Source organism: Cebidichthys violaceus, unplaced genomic scaffold (genome assembly GCF_023349555.1).
Source record: "Cebidichthys violaceus isolate CVI_PGR_0920_01 unplaced genomic scaffold, fCebVio1.0.p SCAF_21, whole genome shotgun sequence".
Taxonomy (NCBI): Eukaryota; Metazoa; Chordata; class Actinopteri; order Perciformes; family Stichaeidae; genus Cebidichthys; species Cebidichthys violaceus.
Genome location: NW_027176384.1, coordinates 327,501 through 344,017, shown reverse-complemented (window position 1 = coordinate 344,017; position 16,517 = coordinate 327,501). Strand labels below are relative to the sequence as shown.

General features: G+C 43.1%; 2 protein-coding genes across 13 annotated transcripts in view; both read left to right on the top strand.

Moving 5' to 3' along the window:
• nrcama (neuronal cell adhesion molecule a) overlaps positions 1-5,847 on the top strand; it is a 51,471-nt gene extending 45,624 nt beyond the window's left edge. For 10 of the 11 annotated variants that reach the window (XM_068716802.1, XM_068716801.1, XM_068716794.1 and 7 more), the window contains 3 exons: positions 204-335; positions 434-512; positions 1,968-5,847. In XM_068716802.1, coding sequence (XP_068572903.1) covers positions 204-335; positions 434-512; positions 1,968-2,202 — 446 coding nt within the window. In that variant the 3' untranslated portion in view covers positions 2,203-5,847. The other variant, XM_068716799.1, reaches the window with a different exon arrangement.
• Positions 5,848-6,640: 793 nt separating this feature from the next.
• The window catches only part of cntn1b (contactin 1b), a 10,553-nt gene continuing 676 nt past the window's right edge, over positions 6,641-16,517 (top strand). The window contains exons 1-24 of one of the 2 annotated variants that reach the window (XM_068716791.1): positions 6,641-6,734; positions 9,785-9,860; positions 9,942-9,977; positions 10,108-10,234; positions 10,810-10,991; positions 11,119-11,214; positions 11,299-11,511; positions 11,665-11,764; positions 11,867-12,051; positions 12,261-12,385; positions 12,489-12,606; positions 12,775-12,925; positions 13,030-13,157; positions 13,237-13,409; positions 13,576-13,699; positions 13,879-14,046; positions 14,211-14,360; positions 14,447-14,517; positions 14,625-14,877; positions 15,001-15,122; positions 15,276-15,465; positions 15,566-15,687; positions 15,805-15,961; positions 16,040-16,517. The exon at positions 16,040-16,517 is cut by the window's right edge and continues 676 nt beyond it. In XM_068716791.1, coding sequence (XP_068572892.1) covers positions 9,806-9,860; positions 9,942-9,977; positions 10,108-10,234; positions 10,810-10,991; positions 11,119-11,214; positions 11,299-11,511; positions 11,665-11,764; positions 11,867-12,051; positions 12,261-12,385; positions 12,489-12,606; positions 12,775-12,925; positions 13,030-13,157; positions 13,237-13,409; positions 13,576-13,699; positions 13,879-14,046; positions 14,211-14,360; positions 14,447-14,517; positions 14,625-14,877; positions 15,001-15,122; positions 15,276-15,465; positions 15,566-15,687; positions 15,805-15,961; positions 16,040-16,122 — 3,129 coding nt within the window. In that variant the 5' untranslated portion in view covers positions 6,641-6,734; positions 9,785-9,805 and the 3' untranslated portion in view covers positions 16,123-16,517. Of the gene's footprint in view, positions 6,735-9,706; positions 9,861-9,941; positions 9,978-10,107; positions 10,235-10,809; positions 10,992-11,118; positions 11,215-11,298; positions 11,512-11,664; positions 11,765-11,866; positions 12,052-12,260; positions 12,386-12,488; positions 12,607-12,774; positions 12,926-13,029; positions 13,158-13,236; positions 13,410-13,575; positions 13,700-13,878; positions 14,047-14,210; positions 14,361-14,446; positions 14,518-14,624; positions 14,878-15,000; positions 15,123-15,275; positions 15,466-15,565; positions 15,688-15,804; positions 15,962-16,039 lie in introns of both variants that reach the window. The other variant, XM_068716790.1, reaches the window with a different exon arrangement.

The following is a 16,517-nucleotide window of genomic DNA, read 5'->3' as shown; positions in this document are numbered from 1 at the left end:
CCAGTTTACAGTGCCTTAACGATCATTGCACATTAACCCATTTTATAATTTAATTTCTGTGTTTACAGCCTCTTTTCATCTCAGTGTTGCTCACCATGAAGAAAACAGTTTCCACCATTTTAGCAGCCTGGATGTGGACTGACAATTATGCTTACTGCTTGTCTCCATCTTTCCCTCCTTTCTGTGTGTTTGTGTGTGTGTAGCTGTACCCAGCCGACAGGTAGACATTGCCACCCAGGGCTGGTTCATTGGCCTGATGTGTGCCATCGCTCTCCTCATCTTAGTCCTTCTGATAGTGTGCTTTATCAAGAGGAACAAGGGTGGAAAATATCCAGGTAATGCACACAAAGTAATTTCAAGCTTATTCACATGGATGGATGGAAATTTGTGATTACAATTTAAAAAAAAAAATAAAATGTGTGTAATCTGACAGTGAAAGAGAAAGAAGATGCTCACCAAGACCCAGAGATCCAGCCTATGAAGGAGGATGATGGGACATTTGGAGAGTACAGGTGAGAGATGGATATGAAGGATAACATCCGGCTAAAATAGGACCACAGCATACAAAGATTCGTTTTGGATTTGTTGTGTCCTAAATCGACTGTTTGTATGTAGAACATTTTACCAGGCTGCAGAGACACTCTCCCCACCAGACTCCATTACCAAACACTCCATAGAGGCAAGGCATACATCAGCACTACTCTTGATACTTATAATGACCAACTCACACTGACATTAACCAACAAAAGCTTTGTACAACGCATACAAATGTCCATTTTTAACAAGTCAGTTGTATGCTAACCATTCTCAAAACAAGTTTATTACAATTTCCATTATGGTGACATAGTTCTCCTTTTTTAATCACAACATTTTCATGCCTTTCTTGGAATATTGAGTTTTCTATGACTTACGGCTCCTCAGAAACAAATGAAACAAAATAGTTGCTCTGAGTGAAACGTATTTTTAACTTAACACGGATGCCATTGTGCATTAATGTTTCCATACGCATGCTTCTGTCTTTTCTGTGCATACAAAAATAGATGCTCATTGTGGTCCATGAATTGCTTTTCATGTGTCCTTCCATTCTTATCTTTTTTTTTTTTTGATGGGTTTAGGTCTATGGAGAGGTAAGACGAGATGTCGCTAAAACCAGCATGCAATTCTATAAAACATTGCAAGCTATGTCTCTGACTTGAGTTAAACTAAAAGCAAGGAGAAAGCACATCAACTGACCTGGTTTACTATGTCATCATACTCACTGACATGTTCCAGCATTAACAATGAAATGACTGCTTCTAGTTCTCCAGCTTCCTTCATTTTTTTTAAAATACAAATGCATTGAGCTTGTCTAGTCTTAACAGGAACAGGACATTTTTATTTATGGTAAAAGACTGAAAAGTACGAGTGCATTTTTGATTATGCATGTAAACTGAAAGCATACTGGTTGATTTCATTACAGAAATTGTATATAAAGGTAAAGTAGTGCAAGAGACTGAACCGCACGCATTTTCAAAATCTTTAGCAGTGGTCACCAATCCTAAATTAACAGCACCCAGATGTAATACAGCACTAACACTATATATAACTCTTTTCAATAGATGTAGCTGAGCTGCTCCACTGTACAAGTACTACAGTGTCATGTTTCAGGCATCCCATTGTTACTGTGCATTATAATAACCCCTTGTACAATGAACAGTTGTGTATATGTTTATGTCAACTTGATTTTGCTCTACCAGCACATTTGAACCAAATTGTGTACACAACAGCAATGTATTCTGTCACATACAGTACATGTGGTATTTGTGAAGTGGAAAAGCCAGATTACTCATGTAAACTGCTAATGCTTAGATAAAAGCCTGTCCTGGGTGACAACAGGGTTATTGACCGCTGCAGAAAACAAGTTCAACAAACTGGCTTAATTAGTTTCTCAGTAACATTCCTTCCAACCTTTTCCGTCCTCTTTGTAGTGACACAGAGGACCACAAGCCGCTGAAGGGCAGCCGTACGCCGTCCAACGGGACGGTGCGCCGCGACGAGAGCGACGACAGCCTGGTGGACTACGGGGAGGGCGGGGACGGACAGTTCAACGAGGACGGCTCCTTCATCGGCCAGTACAGCGGCAAGAAAGAGAAAGACACGCACGAAGGCAACGAGAGTTCGGAGGCCCCGTCGCCTGTCAACGCCATGAACTCGTTTGTCTAACGAAGGGCCCGCGGCCTGGCTGCGGCGGTCGCTACGGCCACTCCTTGTCACCCTGGCAAGTGTGACCATCTCTGTGGTGACAGTTGCTAAGGTGACGGTCGTTGTGGGCACCTACTTCCACCACGGTGGCTGGCACTCTGGTGGCACCTCCCCATGGCTACATGTCACCAAGACTGCTGACACGCCCTCATCTCCACACCCGCCAGCCCTTGTCACACTGTGACCTCTTCTTATCTACACGCACATTCAACATGGCAAAGACGCCACATCCCCCATAACCATTGAAAGAAGGTGTGAACCGAGGGATGTGAGAACTCCGAGAAGAGGGAAGGAGAGAGGAAGCAATATAGAAAAGCAGAAGGAATGTACCAGAGAGTTATACCACTCAGACTGAGCAGAAGTGTGTGTGTGTGTGTGTGTGTGTGTGTGTGTGTGTGTGTGTGTGTGTGTGTGTGTGTGTGTGTGTGTGTGTGTGTGTGTGTGTGTGTGTGTGTGTGTGTGTGTGTGTGTGTGTGTGTGTGTGTGTGTGTGTGTGTGTGTGTTAGTGCCATTTGATCTCCTTTGCGAACATTCGAAACATGATGTATCCAAATATATATTTTATCAAAGTACGGTGCGTGACACACAGGCAGGCAAATATGCATTGAATCCCGTTCATAAACATCTGCATGGAGTAAATCATGATTCTATTAAGCATTTTGACCCCCTTCGTGTTGCAGAGGTTAGCTGTGTGTTCAGACTGTATATGGTGCACACCTACAAGCGACTGGGTATTCCTTTTATTGTTTGAGTCAGTGTTAAATGGCGTATGATATATAGAGGAAAAAATGGTCTTTGGCAGGGTCTTTTTGGATACTGCTGAGAAATGTGTGACTCAAAATAGAGGCTAGCATGTCTTTTTGAGACATATGAAGTGTTTGTACATATGTAATAGAATAAGAAGCTATATTTCAAGGTGGGGGTTATCCATTTGTAGTTATTGGAAACCTGGCTAGAAACACTTTGAACACAGCGTTCAGTCACCAGCCAGCCAGCCAGCCACCCAGCCAGAACTTCCACACTTAATCCAATCAGCTTGTTTTTAGCCACATGTTTTCTCAAGCTTTCTTTTATTGCTTGCATTTATTTTAAATTTTTTTTGGCTTTCCCCTCCCAATCTGTTACTTTTACACCGAGCCTATGCTTCCTGCTACTGAGCACCAACTGAACACAAGCGGAGCTGTGATTGATCCAGTGTCATCATCAAGTGCTTCCACCCCCGAATCGCAGCCACTGTGCAGCCTTTTCTCTTAGGAGATCGTGGCATTGTCAGAGCGACCCAGCAGTGTCTCCGATGCCACTTATGTAATGGCAGAAAGAGAGAGAGATGATTACGTACAATAGGTGCACCTGAACAGGGTTAAGTGGTACACACTTTAGTTTCCGGATGTTTAGATTTTAATGATCAAGAACCTCTTAGCACAGTTTCTAGTGCCTTCGTAGAGAACAGTGACTTAGATCCACAAAGTTACATCCCTCCTCATACACAGGACAGACCTGGGATCACTCCATGAATATTTTGCATACAGTCTACCACCCCATATTACTCACAAGACAACTGGGAAGAACTCTGTTTTATAATGTGTTCATAAGGGCACATTAAAGCTTTATCTTGTGTGATCTCAGTTTGTGAAGCATCCATGTGGGCTTACTAACTTGCTAATTTGCATCTCACTTTGGGGTCCAGGGTTCCTACACAGGTGTGAAAGCTATTTAATAAGTGAATTTAAAAAAATGACCTTTTTCACACTTGTACAATGGTATTAGTTGTGAGGACTAATTTTCAGCTATGGATTGTTATGGCCTTGTTGACAATCATACACTCAGTTATCATCAGCCCGTATGGTATTCAAACACACCGCCAGATCATACCAGCTAGGAATTAAAGCAAATGTGTGGGATATTAAAATGTGTAGGAAACCTGAGGTCAGAGCATGGACACTGTCTTCATGTATTCATGTCAAACATTCTCCTCCTAACATTCATCTTGAGGTGGAGCCCCTGCTCCAGCAGCACTAAACTACTGCCAACCTACTCACCAGGTAACTGCCAACGGGAGCCAGACTCACCCTCTGGCACAGACTACTGTTAGAACGAGACTTACTGTCACTGGTAGCACTTAGAAATGAAAGGGGTCGGAGGATTGCATAATGATACGGAATGTGGAAACAAGTGTATCTGTTTATGTGGATAAAAATATTGCTTGTTTCACTACAAATGGTAAACACACTGGTGACTTTGGTTTATGCATTTAACCTTATATCTGTGTATGTTGTCTCGTTCTGAGCACAGCACTCGGTGAGTTTTTTATTCCTGTAAATGAATGAAGCTTGTGTGTGAATGTCTGGGTGCACAAGTGTGCGTACAGTGTGTGTGTGTGTCTGTCTGTGTGTGTCTGTCTGTGTGTGTGTGTGTGTGTGCGGCACATGCATGGTACTGTGTTACAGCGTGTGTGATGTATAATATCGCTTTTCCATGGATAACAGTCTTTAATTCGGATGTGTGTGTCTTCTCTCAATGGGAGATACGAGAACTTTTTTTTTTTTTTTTCTTTCAGAGAACATTTCTTACATCATAGGTTTATCATAACTTGCATCAAGTTTTTACATTTGCGATGTGTCAGCTTTCCACATGTAGATATTTTTGTTGTATTCTGTAAATAATGGCTTGACTTGAGAGCAGATGTTTTTGAGGTCAGAGGTGAGAGTTTGACCTCAATTGGCCCCACTGCATTTTGGGTAGGAGGGCGTTGCGTGGGATGAAGCTCTTTACAGTTTTCACTCTTTCATTTGCTGTGAACTTTATTTTACTTAAATTTTTTTGAACTGGTCAGGTGAATTTGCTAGCTCAAATGTTTAGCCTATCAGGTATCAAAGGAGATTATTTAACTTGTGACTGAGCTCTTGTGACACCTGTATTGTTTCTGTCTCTGACAGTTCACGCACCTTTTTCTGTATTTTTTAATAAAAAGGCAAACACTTAAACAGGATGTCATTTCAAACACATCTGTGCAACTAGTTTACAGCTACTTGTGGCATCTGAACGCAGAACGCTGGAAAACTGTTAGACACCCGATGAAACTGACACATCCTTTTTAAGAATGGGCACCTAAAAAAATAAAAAAATAAACAAAGTGTAATTTGGAGCATACAGAAGGAGGGCCGGCATGGATGGATAAGCAGACTGGCATATTAGAGTGTGAACCCTTGAAACAATGTTCTAGTGACTGGTGAACATACAGTAGGATATACAGAATATATGATATAATATAATATGACATTCTGGTTAATGTTGAATCTAAATGAGGAGCATGAAAGGCTGTCAAAATGGTTTACTCTACAATATAATATTGCAAAAATATTTTGTATTTTAAATGAAGTTTAAAAAAATGAAATAAATGTTGGTTTCAGGATTTCAAATCAGTTCTGTTTTTTCCTTTGTGGTACTGCATGGTGTGTGTGTGTGTGTGTGTGTGTGTGTGTGTGTGTGTGTGTGTGTGTGTGTGTGTGTGTGTGTGTGTGTGTGTGTGTGTGTGTGTGTGTGTGTGTGTGTGTGTGTGTGTGTGTGTGTGTGTGTGTGTGTGTGTGTGTGTGTGTGTGTGTGTGGTTCCACCTAGTGCATGAAAATTACATTTTGTATCCGTCAAATCTCCCCACAAAAATAAAGCACCAAAAAATAATCCTTGGGGGATTAACACACATCTAGTGTATGTGCACATGCGCAGTGGCATCTTTCTTTTATTCTCATAATGGAAGAGGTATTTTGTAGTTTTCCATATGGTTTGTTTCCAAAAGGACAAACAATGAAAATATAAAGTTTAACTGCTAAAATGCAGTGCCAACATTAATTTATTTGTCACATTCATGTGCATTGAATAGTAATTGGAATAAGAGTCAAACTAAGACTAAATTTAAAAGGTCAAAGATAGATAATGAATATGTGTGATATATGCTTGAGTGTATATTAGCCCAGTGCAAAAGTGGGGTAATCCTCCTGTAACTTCAACACTCTTTATCTAAATATTGAAGAGGATTAAATCGTATTTCATTCACTCATAGAACTAGTGTCTGGAAGCTGTCATTAATAATAGATTGCTCTGAGGGTCATTTATGATGCACAACACATGGTGAATTAGATATAGGCATGGTGGACAATTGAGGCTAACTATTTGCCTTTTCAAATAATTGGTATTAAAACAATCCAATAATATTCTATGCAGTGCACCGTTTATTAAAAACGGCCACTTTAAATGATTCCGATAAGGACTTTTTTTCGTTGTCTGGGGTGCGCAGATGCCCACATCGCTCTCATCCTCTCTCTCTCGTGGACCAATCGCTGCCGCATCCTCGCTGCCACCCAGAGGTGTCACTCAGCCGCTTTCCTCCAATAGAAAAGTTCAGATGAACGGGACGCTCCGGCGGGTGGGCTGTGGGGCGATGCGGTTCGAGTCCGGGTGTGCCACGCGGACAGGGTACTGAAATTTTGCCTCAAAGGTAAGAACATCACATGCGAGTGCGTGCGTGTGTGCATGACCTAACTAGCTCTTTTGTCTAGACTGAGTTGAGGATAAACTGGGATATGTTTGATGCCGTAGTGCTGAAATGGACCGGCAAAAAGGAGTACCGCAATGCAGAGCAGTGCATTACCGGTTCCGCTCAGTCGTCATTGGGGTGAAATGATGTAAGGTGCTGCGCAGTTACTTTTAGAGGCTGGTGGTTTTTTGGAACGACTGCGACGAAGTGAGCGCTGTTTGATATAAAGGTTGTTTTAGCTTCTCACTCCGCAGTTGAGATAATAAAAGTGCGTCTCTGTGGATGCAGGGAGGAGACGCAAGGTGAAAGTGTCAGATACTGCATGCGTCAAGGGCGCAGTAAGCTGCTGAATGCACCAAGGCACAGTTTGTTAAATGGCAGACCGTCCTTTAAGGGTGAAGGGCAACTTGCAACAAAGATTGTTTCCTGTACTGTACTGCCATAAAATCTATTGACTCTATATCACTGGTATTATTATCAAGTCAAATATTTTTGGTTAGTTAAATATAAGAAATTATGATATGCACATATATATATATATATATATAAAATTCCAAGTACTTTTCTTTATCTCGTGCCCTGGACTTATACAGAAGAATGCAAAAATGTGAGTCAAAATGAAATTTAGATGTAAGGGGGAATCTCCTCTCACAACTTCAACATGAGGCCATGTTTATTTTGCCATATTCAAGGTCTTGTGAAGGAAAATCGTAATCCAGAGCCAGCACTCAAACACGTCAACAGAATTCCACTTTAATCGACACAGGAAACTCAAGGTTAAAACCGCCTCTTGTGGAATTCAAACATGACTTTGAATGTGATTTTGTGCAGCCCTAAAACACACAGCAAACATGGCCATTCAGGCAGTCACTAAGACACTTAATACATGTGCTGACCTAAATTTTGCTTTGGTCTGTCCCAAGAGGATCTGTGATGGGATTATCGCCAGGGGGAAACGGATGAAAACACACTCTGATGAATTGATCAGAATTAGTGGTTAAACAGATTGCTGCAATAATACAAAGTACAAAGCTGTATGTGAACGTGTCTTCGCAGCTTGTGCACTAAAGTTAGATGAATTTTTTTGAATATGTTGGACCTGTGATGCAATATGATCCTTCTCTGGGGTCTTGCTGCTCTTACTCCCATCTGAAAGATAAACCGTTTGAAGACACAAAGCTGTGCAAATTCAGGGTACATGCTGCCAGCTGCTGGTATACTGTTGTGATATTAGTATTGAGTCATCAGGAGAGCCCATGAGGAGTCAGTGCTGCAGTCTCTGCATGTGGAGGGGCAGTAAACTGGGTGTGTGCCTCTGCTCTCTCTCTCTCCTCTCCTCTCTCTCTCTTTCTGGTGGCTGCCTGGCCCTTTTTCCTCTCTTCACTGTGCCTTCCTATTCTTCTCACACCCAGAATGACTCAGCATCGATCTGTGAGACTGCCTACTGCTAGCTAACTGTGGGATATACTGGCATTTGTTGTCAGATGTTGGCTACTGTATATGGTCACAATATTTACCCCCAACAAAGTGCCAGAAAACACGTGTACTTTCCTCAAGATCATATCACAATATGACATTTATTTTCCAGAATTTGAGAAGAGATTGCTGTTTTCCTGATTTCCTCTTGATGCACTGTCCCTGATCACATCCTCTTGGCCTGTGACCTTATAGGAAGATTATTATGAGATGAAGTCTGAGCTCTAAGCTCACTGTTTAGCGCAAAGGTTTAGTTCCAAGGTCTGTGATGCATTTTGGAGTAAGCATATTCCTCCAGCTAGTGTATGTATTTTTGTCAAGCTAACGAAGCAGTTTTTGAACTGATAACCATAAATTGATCCGATGGTTCTGTGCAGATCTATGCATCTTGGATGCTTTTGCTACAACATCTCAAATGAGGTTCATGGCTCAGAATGAGCAACTGCTACTGTAGCTACTGACCTTATACCAAGATCAGTCATAGTTATAGGAAGTCAGGTTGTGACAACATGCCAAGTAATAAGTGTTTAACTTTCACATCTGAATGATTTTGATGTAATAATCTACAATCGTACATAAATAGACTTTAGTACGATTGTTAGTGTAAAATACACCAAACAATTTTGTTTTTTGTTCCCTTGGACTGCTGACAGTGCATTGCATAAATTCACAGACTAGCATGCATTTACATTATAAACTATCTGAGATGATTACTGTAAGTTTGTGCATATTTCACCAGCGATGCACAGAGATTTGTTTGATGCTGCATTGTATTCGGCAGTGTAACATGATTTAAAAATGTTACATTCTCCATTGGGAGCTTTACGGATGTACACAGTAAAAGGATCAACCCTCCCCCACTTCATCCCATCCTGGTCATCTTCATCAATCCTGCTTTATATCTCCATGAGCCTCCTCCAGCTTTTTCTCTATTAACATCTCTGTCTCTCCCAGTACGTCCTGTCTGACAGTGAGAGTTGAAACACTGCAGTATACTCACAGCAGTGCTGCTGTTTCATCCTGCAGAACTGATGTGTAAGCGTGTGACGGCGTAGCAGGAGCTGTCTAGGTGCTGCAGTGCTACCTTGTGTTAGTCCTAGACGGCCCATGTGTGTCAGTGCACAAACACACACACACACACACACACACACACACACACACACACACACAGTACAGGCCGGTGTGTCTCTGCATATGCACGCACCCCGCATGGCTTTTTGCAGTGTTATGCTGAGTCATTCACATCCTGAATCATTTATATGCACAGGGAGGATTCCAGCTAATTCTGCACCCGGTTTCTGGTGTAGAAAAATCATGCACAGTCATCAGTCTGGTATTATATCTTGAGGGTCGCACACGTGTTTTAATAATCCACAATGAGGGGAGATCGTTTATTGTTATAAAGAAATAACAGTGATTGTTTCTGACATCCTCTTTTGTTTTTGTATCTTATTCAGCCCTCTCCAGTTCATGTCGTGTCCATTGACGTCTTGTTTGTGTCTCTCTGGCCATCTGCCTAACTCACGTGGCTGCAGTAAGTCGATTTGTTGACAGTCATGGCGTCTGCTGCTTTACTGCTCCTGGCCCTCTCCTCCTCAGTCTCCCTCACAAGTAAGAAGCCCTGTGATGCCTGCAGATATACTGTTTACCCACTTTAAGTCGGCTAACATGACCCTGTTTTCTGCCTTGCAGTGGCGGTGCTATTTGGCGAGCCTAGAATTTTTGGAGGTGAGTTCCTTTTTAAATTGTTGTCCAAAAGAGTTGGGACAAAAGCAGGGCAAGCTGCATATACGTCACCACAAATCGTGAGTGATGTTAAATGAGTACTTTAGCTAAATGTTGTGAAAAATCTTGCCAGATGATGCTACTGGATATGGCCCCATCTTTGAGGAGGAGCCAGTGGACGTTGTCTACACTGAAGACTCACCAGATGGGAGAATCTCCATGAACTGCAGGGCACGAGCAAACCCACCTGCTTCATACAGGTTACACATGCACTACAGAAGATTCATATACAGTATACATACTGTTAGGGTGTCAACTCTCTCGCAGCAGAGCAGGGCCAACAAATCAGCTGGTTCAAGTTCAAATCAAATCAAAAAATATTTAATAACAAACAGAAGCTAAACAATTACAAACCGAATTACACTATTAATAACAAAACAAACATATACATTTCATGAAAGTGAGGCCCCGTCCGGGCCACGAGACATGTCTGCATCATGGTCAGGAGGAGGTCTGCATCTCTCCTCAGATTTACAGTCCTTTTGTCCCCCCAAAGTTACATTCCTCAGCCTATCAATCAGCTCCACGATTGGCTGAAATCTGATAAGCTCCCCCTTGGATCCTGACCCATTGTCCTGGGCAGACACCTCTGTCAACTACTTTCTTCTCCCACAGGTTCACACCTCACTTTCCTCAAACCCCCCTCACAGACACTCAATATACATACAATTCCTCACAATACCGGGAAAGAAATACAGTGTTTATACCAGAAGTAGTGTATGTCATGTGGTATGGTGGGTTGATATCGCATACAATTGTGTTGAATCACCACTAGGTGGCGCCGTGATAACTGGGAAATCAAGCTGATGGAGCAGCCAGACGAGCACTACAGCCTTGTTGGGGGGAACCTGGTTATTACAAACCCCAGACAGAAGAAACACGCCGGGACGTACGTCTGCGTGGCCAGGAACATCTATGGCACCGTCATCAGCAAGGAGGCCAGGGTCAAGTTTGGATGTGAGCAAAAGAAAAAAGAAGTATTTTCTTGGTGTCACAGAAGACACAAGGATGTCACAGCTTTTGTTTTCATCATTTATAACTCCCATTTATTCTTTTTATTTCTCCTTATCCCTCATCCTTAAAGTTGTGGAGGAGTTTCCTCAAGAGGAAAGGGACCCAGTGTATGTCAAAGAAGGGCAGGGTGCTGTTCTGCTGTGCGCCCCTCCAAAAGCCTGGCCACGTACGTAGAGGTTTATCCTTCTCCATTTTAAAAGCCAGTCTTGCGAAGTTAACAATGACAACTCGTCTGTCTTTTCCTTTTCAGAGGAGGTGACCTACCGCTGGATCTTCAACGAGTTCCCAGTTTTCCTGTACACAGATCGCCGCCGGTTTGTCTCCCAGAAGACGGGGAACCTGTACATCTCCAAAGTGGAAGCTCAGGATGCAGGAAACTACTCCTGCTTCGTCTCTAGCCCCGTCACCGGGAAGAGTGTCTTCTCCAAGTTCATCCCCCTTATCCCTTTACCCCCTGATGATGGTTAGCAGCTGTGAAAAATGTATCTCCTTAACATATGTTGCAGAGCAGAATTTAGAAAGAAAACGATGCAAAAAAAGACATGCACACCATGTTGAAGCGTTTCTGATTTGCGACATTGAACAATTTGGATATAATTTACTTTCTTTGTTTCAGGTGAGGAGAGAAAATACCCAGCAGACATCAGCGTGAAGTTCACAGATACCACTGCCATGCTGGCCTCTAATATTACTTTGGAGTGCTTTGCTCTGGGAAAGTACGTTTTCATTTTTGTGTTTTTGCTCAGTCTACTGATGAGGTACATCAGATACATGCTGTCACAAAGGCACTGGTTTAGTCTCTTTGCATGTCTTTTCAGCCCAATTCCTCATATTGTTTGGAGGAAGGTGGACGCCACCGACCTCCCGCCAAATCATGAGATCAGTGAATCGGGAGCGGTGCTTCATCTGTACAATGTACAGTACGAAGATGTGGGAGCATATGAGTGTGAAGCCATCAACACTAAAGGAAAGGACTGGTACAAGGCCTGGCTGTACGTCGAGTGTAAGTGATTTCATTGGCGTATCCTTTGCCAGCAGTAGATCATATTATGCAGTCTACAATGTAGACTTAGTATAGAGATTATTTCTTACAGCTGAATCCACCAGTGGTCTTTTAGACAGCAGTAAGGCAACAAGTGGAACGGTTGTGGTGCATACATTGGAATATTGTGTTGCATGTAATTATTTTTTTTGCCTGTTCCGTTTGCTCAGCTGCTCCAGAGTGGGCAGAAACCATCAACAACACTCAGATCGACATCGGCTCAGAGCACACCATGCGCTGTGTGGCATCAGGGAAGCCCTTCCCTTTCATCCGCTGGTACAAAGATGGATATATGGTAAAAAGAAATTAAATAATAGTCCCATTTTGTCACATTCCTTGAGAGAAATTGGGGAGTACATGCTATCAACTCAACATTTGGGTTGTGTGTGTTTTTCCAGTATGGGAAGGGGGAGTTGAAGTTTTCCAGTCTCACCTTTGATGACTCTGGAATGTACCAGTGTATTGCTGAGAACTACTGGGGCATCAAATACGCCAACGCTGAGCTGCGAGTCATCGGTGAGACCTCTCAAGAAGCGATGCTCTCATTGACTTGAATATTGAATATTATGAAGCACAATTGTGTTATTATTATCACAATAATCCAAATCCCTTTTTTTCTAGGAGTTTTCATGAAATTTGGGACAATGACTAATCACAAATTCACACTTTATAATCTCCCCTCAGCCTGTGCTCCTACATTTGAGTTTAACCCTGTGAGGAAACAGCTTCTTGGGGCTAAAGATGGCCGCGTGGTGATCGAGTGTAAACCCCGAGCTGCTCCTAGACCGCGGTACACCTGGACGAAGGGCAAAGAGCTCCTCTTTAACAATTCACGGTCAGTCGACATTAGCATTAAACAGTGCACTAGAAGGCCCTTCCATACAGAGTGCGTCACCCACCCACTGTCAAGCAGCTTAAATGAATTGTGTTCACTTTTAGGATTTCCATCATGTTTGATGGGAGTCTGGAGATCCTCAACGCCACCAACAACGATGAGGGTGTGTACACCTGCTTCGCTGAAAATGATAGGGGAAAGGCCAACAGCTCTGGCTATCTCACCATCACAGGTCTGTGAACATGTGCATATTTTACACGTGTACATATTCAAAAGTAAAAGTTTACAGTAAACTTGGTTCCTTTCCTTAGAGGCTACCAGCCTCACAGAACCACCTGAAGACACTGAGGTAAAGGTTGGTGATGAGGTGATTCTGAGGTGCGCCGCCTCATACGACCCCATGCTGGACATCACATTCATCTGGGCCATAGACTTCAGGGTCATCGACTTTCACTCTGAGTGGCAACACTACGAACGTGTTATGGTAGGGTGATGTTTCATCCTAGCCTCCTTTAACATCGTACACTCACAATCGTTCATGTGACACCTTACTGGTATTGTCAGCTAATGACTAATGATATAGTTCTGTCTCCAGTGCTCACTCTTTCCCTTCCTCTTTTATGTCATTGTTTTCACTTCCTGTTGTCCAGAGTGAAGATGGCAGCGGTGATCTGAGAATAAAGAATGTCCAGATTTGGCACGAAGGTCGCTACACCTGCGTGGCTCAGACAGTGGTGGACAGCGACACTGCATACGCTGACCTCAAGGTTGTAGGTCAGTCCCAGCATGTTTCGCCTCAGGATCATGGATGCAGAGCTTATTTTAGATTTTTAAATACATTTTAGTTGTTTGGTAGATATTCTTTTACTGAGCAACAACAGAACAGAAGACTGAGCAGAGCTGACCATCTACATTTGTACCTTATCTTCCTGTGCCTCTCCTCCCTGATCCAGGTGTTCCTGGGCCTCCTGGTGTGATCCGGGTGGAAGAGATTGGGGACACGTGGGTGAAGCTGTTGTGGACTAAAGGAGCGGATCACAACAGCCCCATTCTCTCCTACACCATTCAAACCAGACACTACTGGGCCCTGAATGAAGACGACTGGAAGGACGCCAGCACCAGTGAGTACTGCTCACTGCCAGTAGAGGGCCAACTTGCTCTGAATCCAGCATTCTGACCTAATGCGATCTGATCGCTTCAACCTGCAAGTAAAATGTACTGGCACCTAAACAAGAGAGAGCAAATGTAACACGATTAAGTTTGACAAGCCATTTGTCTCCTTCAGTTCCAACCTTTCTTGACGGCAATGTGGAGAAGGCAGAAGTGACGGACCTGTATCCCTGGTTGGAGTATCAGTTCAGGATTATCGCCACCAACGAGTACGGCTCCGGAGAGGCCAGCATCCCCTCCCTCAAGATCAAAACCTGGGATGCTGGTAAGGAGAGATTACTAATACCTGACACATATTTTAGTCAGTACAAGTGTGGGGTACTTTACCTTACTGACCTTTTGTCTACTCAGCTCCAGTGATTTCTCCCACTGATGTGGCGGGTTTTGGAGGTAGAAATGGCGAGATCGTCATCACATGGACTGTAAGTAAGCCCTCAGTTCATGTGACCTAATCATATACCAAAAATACTTACACACAGCACGTTTACTAAATCGAAGAGGTTTCTCTTTCCGCTCCTGACCCCCTTAGCCCGTGGAGCCTTGGTTTTTCTCCGGCAAAAAGTTTGGCTACATTGTGGCATTCAAGCCTCATGATGCTTACGACTGGTGGTACGAGACCATTTCAGACCCCGAGACCAGGCGTTACGTTCACAGGGACTCCTACTTCATTCCCACTGAGGAAGATTTCCAGGTCAGAGAGTTTCAGGTGAAGATCAAGTCGTTTAATGTGAAAGGAGATGGATCATACAGCCTCACCCAGGTCATCTACTACCCAAGAGATGGTGAGGACTTTGTTTTTGTTTTTGTTTGGATTCCGGTTTATGGTTCCTAAATTCCTTTAGAAAATTAAAATGGTGGAACTAAACTTGACAAACATATTTTCTCATCCATTTGTCCAACTTCAGTACCTGTAGAGTCTCCAACAGACGTCTATGCCAGGCCGGTGTCCTCCACTGAAGCTCTGGTCTGGTGGCTGCCTGTGGTCGACACTGGTACAGGCCTGCAGCAATACATTGAGGGATACCAGGTACATAGCTTTTACTATATAAGCTATATATATATAAAAAATGTGTATCTGTTGTGTGTTTTTTTGCATATATTGATAAATAGGTAAACAATATGACCAGGGATGTGTAATCAACATTTAATAAGAAAAGAAATCATGTTTCTGGCTAACCAGGTGAAGTACTGGAGAAAGTACGATGATCCGGAGCCGGGAGCACACCGTATATTTGTTTCAGCCACAACTAACCAGACTAGGTTGGAGAACATGCTGCCAGACTCTCACTACCTCATTGAGGTCCGTGCATTCAATGGAGCCGGCCTCGGACCCCCTGGTGAACACTGTGAGATGTTCACAAAGAGACCACGTAAGACTGATTACTCTAATCAATCTAGGGACAATAAACACCTACAGTAAGAGTTAATGTAAAGATGTGGTCTTGATAAATAATTTGTTTTTGTTAACAGCCCCACCAGACCCTCCCCGGATGTGGAAATATGTTACCTGGACAGGACAGTGGTTGTATGTGTGGTGGGATCATATCCAGTATGATTGGTTTGGCAATATTTCCTTCCCACTCTACTACAAGGTGGGTGTGGAAAGCTTTGCAAAACTACCATCTATTAAGCCAAATCATTTTTCCGCTCCCCATTAGCTCTAACACTAATTCCAATGTTGTAAATCCACCCTGCTTCTTGTCTTGAAGGTCATGTTCAGAAAGACAGGTTACATCTATGGGAAAGTCTACGTCACTGGCTGGCACTTCATGGACTTCCCCATGCCTCAGTTTGGAGACTATGAGCTGATGGTACGCGGCCGTTATGAAGGAGGGGATGGCCCAGTGAGGAAGATCAGGATTAAGGGTAAGGGCTAAAATATAAACATTTTGATATGCTTTGTCCTCTTTGCCCATTTGTCTCATAGTGTTTCTGCTTCCTCAGGTAAAGCATCAATGATCACGCCGACTCTAAGCCTGGTGTCTTTGCTGCTGCTGACACTGTGCATTGTGGGATTGGAAATGTAAGTGCTGTCACAAGTGACATGTATATAATAGACTGTGGGAAGTCAATTTGTGGATAGAAGAGATCCAGTCTTCACCTCCAAACACTGTTCGCACTGATAGTCATTGGTCAAGATTCTACATCACGCATCTTTTGTGTTGCAACACGACACAGGAAGTTGTTTCTGTTGGCCCCAACACTTTTTACGGACTTATGTCATCATTACATGAACAACACAGCGGCGCTGCTGAACTACGTAGGACTCCTGCATCGGTCAAATCTGTATGTCTACGTCTATGTAGTGTTGAATCCAGATTCTCACCCCAAAGTCAAAACCAACACAGCCAGGACAGATGCATGTTGTTGGATGATATGACTCATTTCTCCACACACTGTGTTCAGATAGAAATAAACGCCT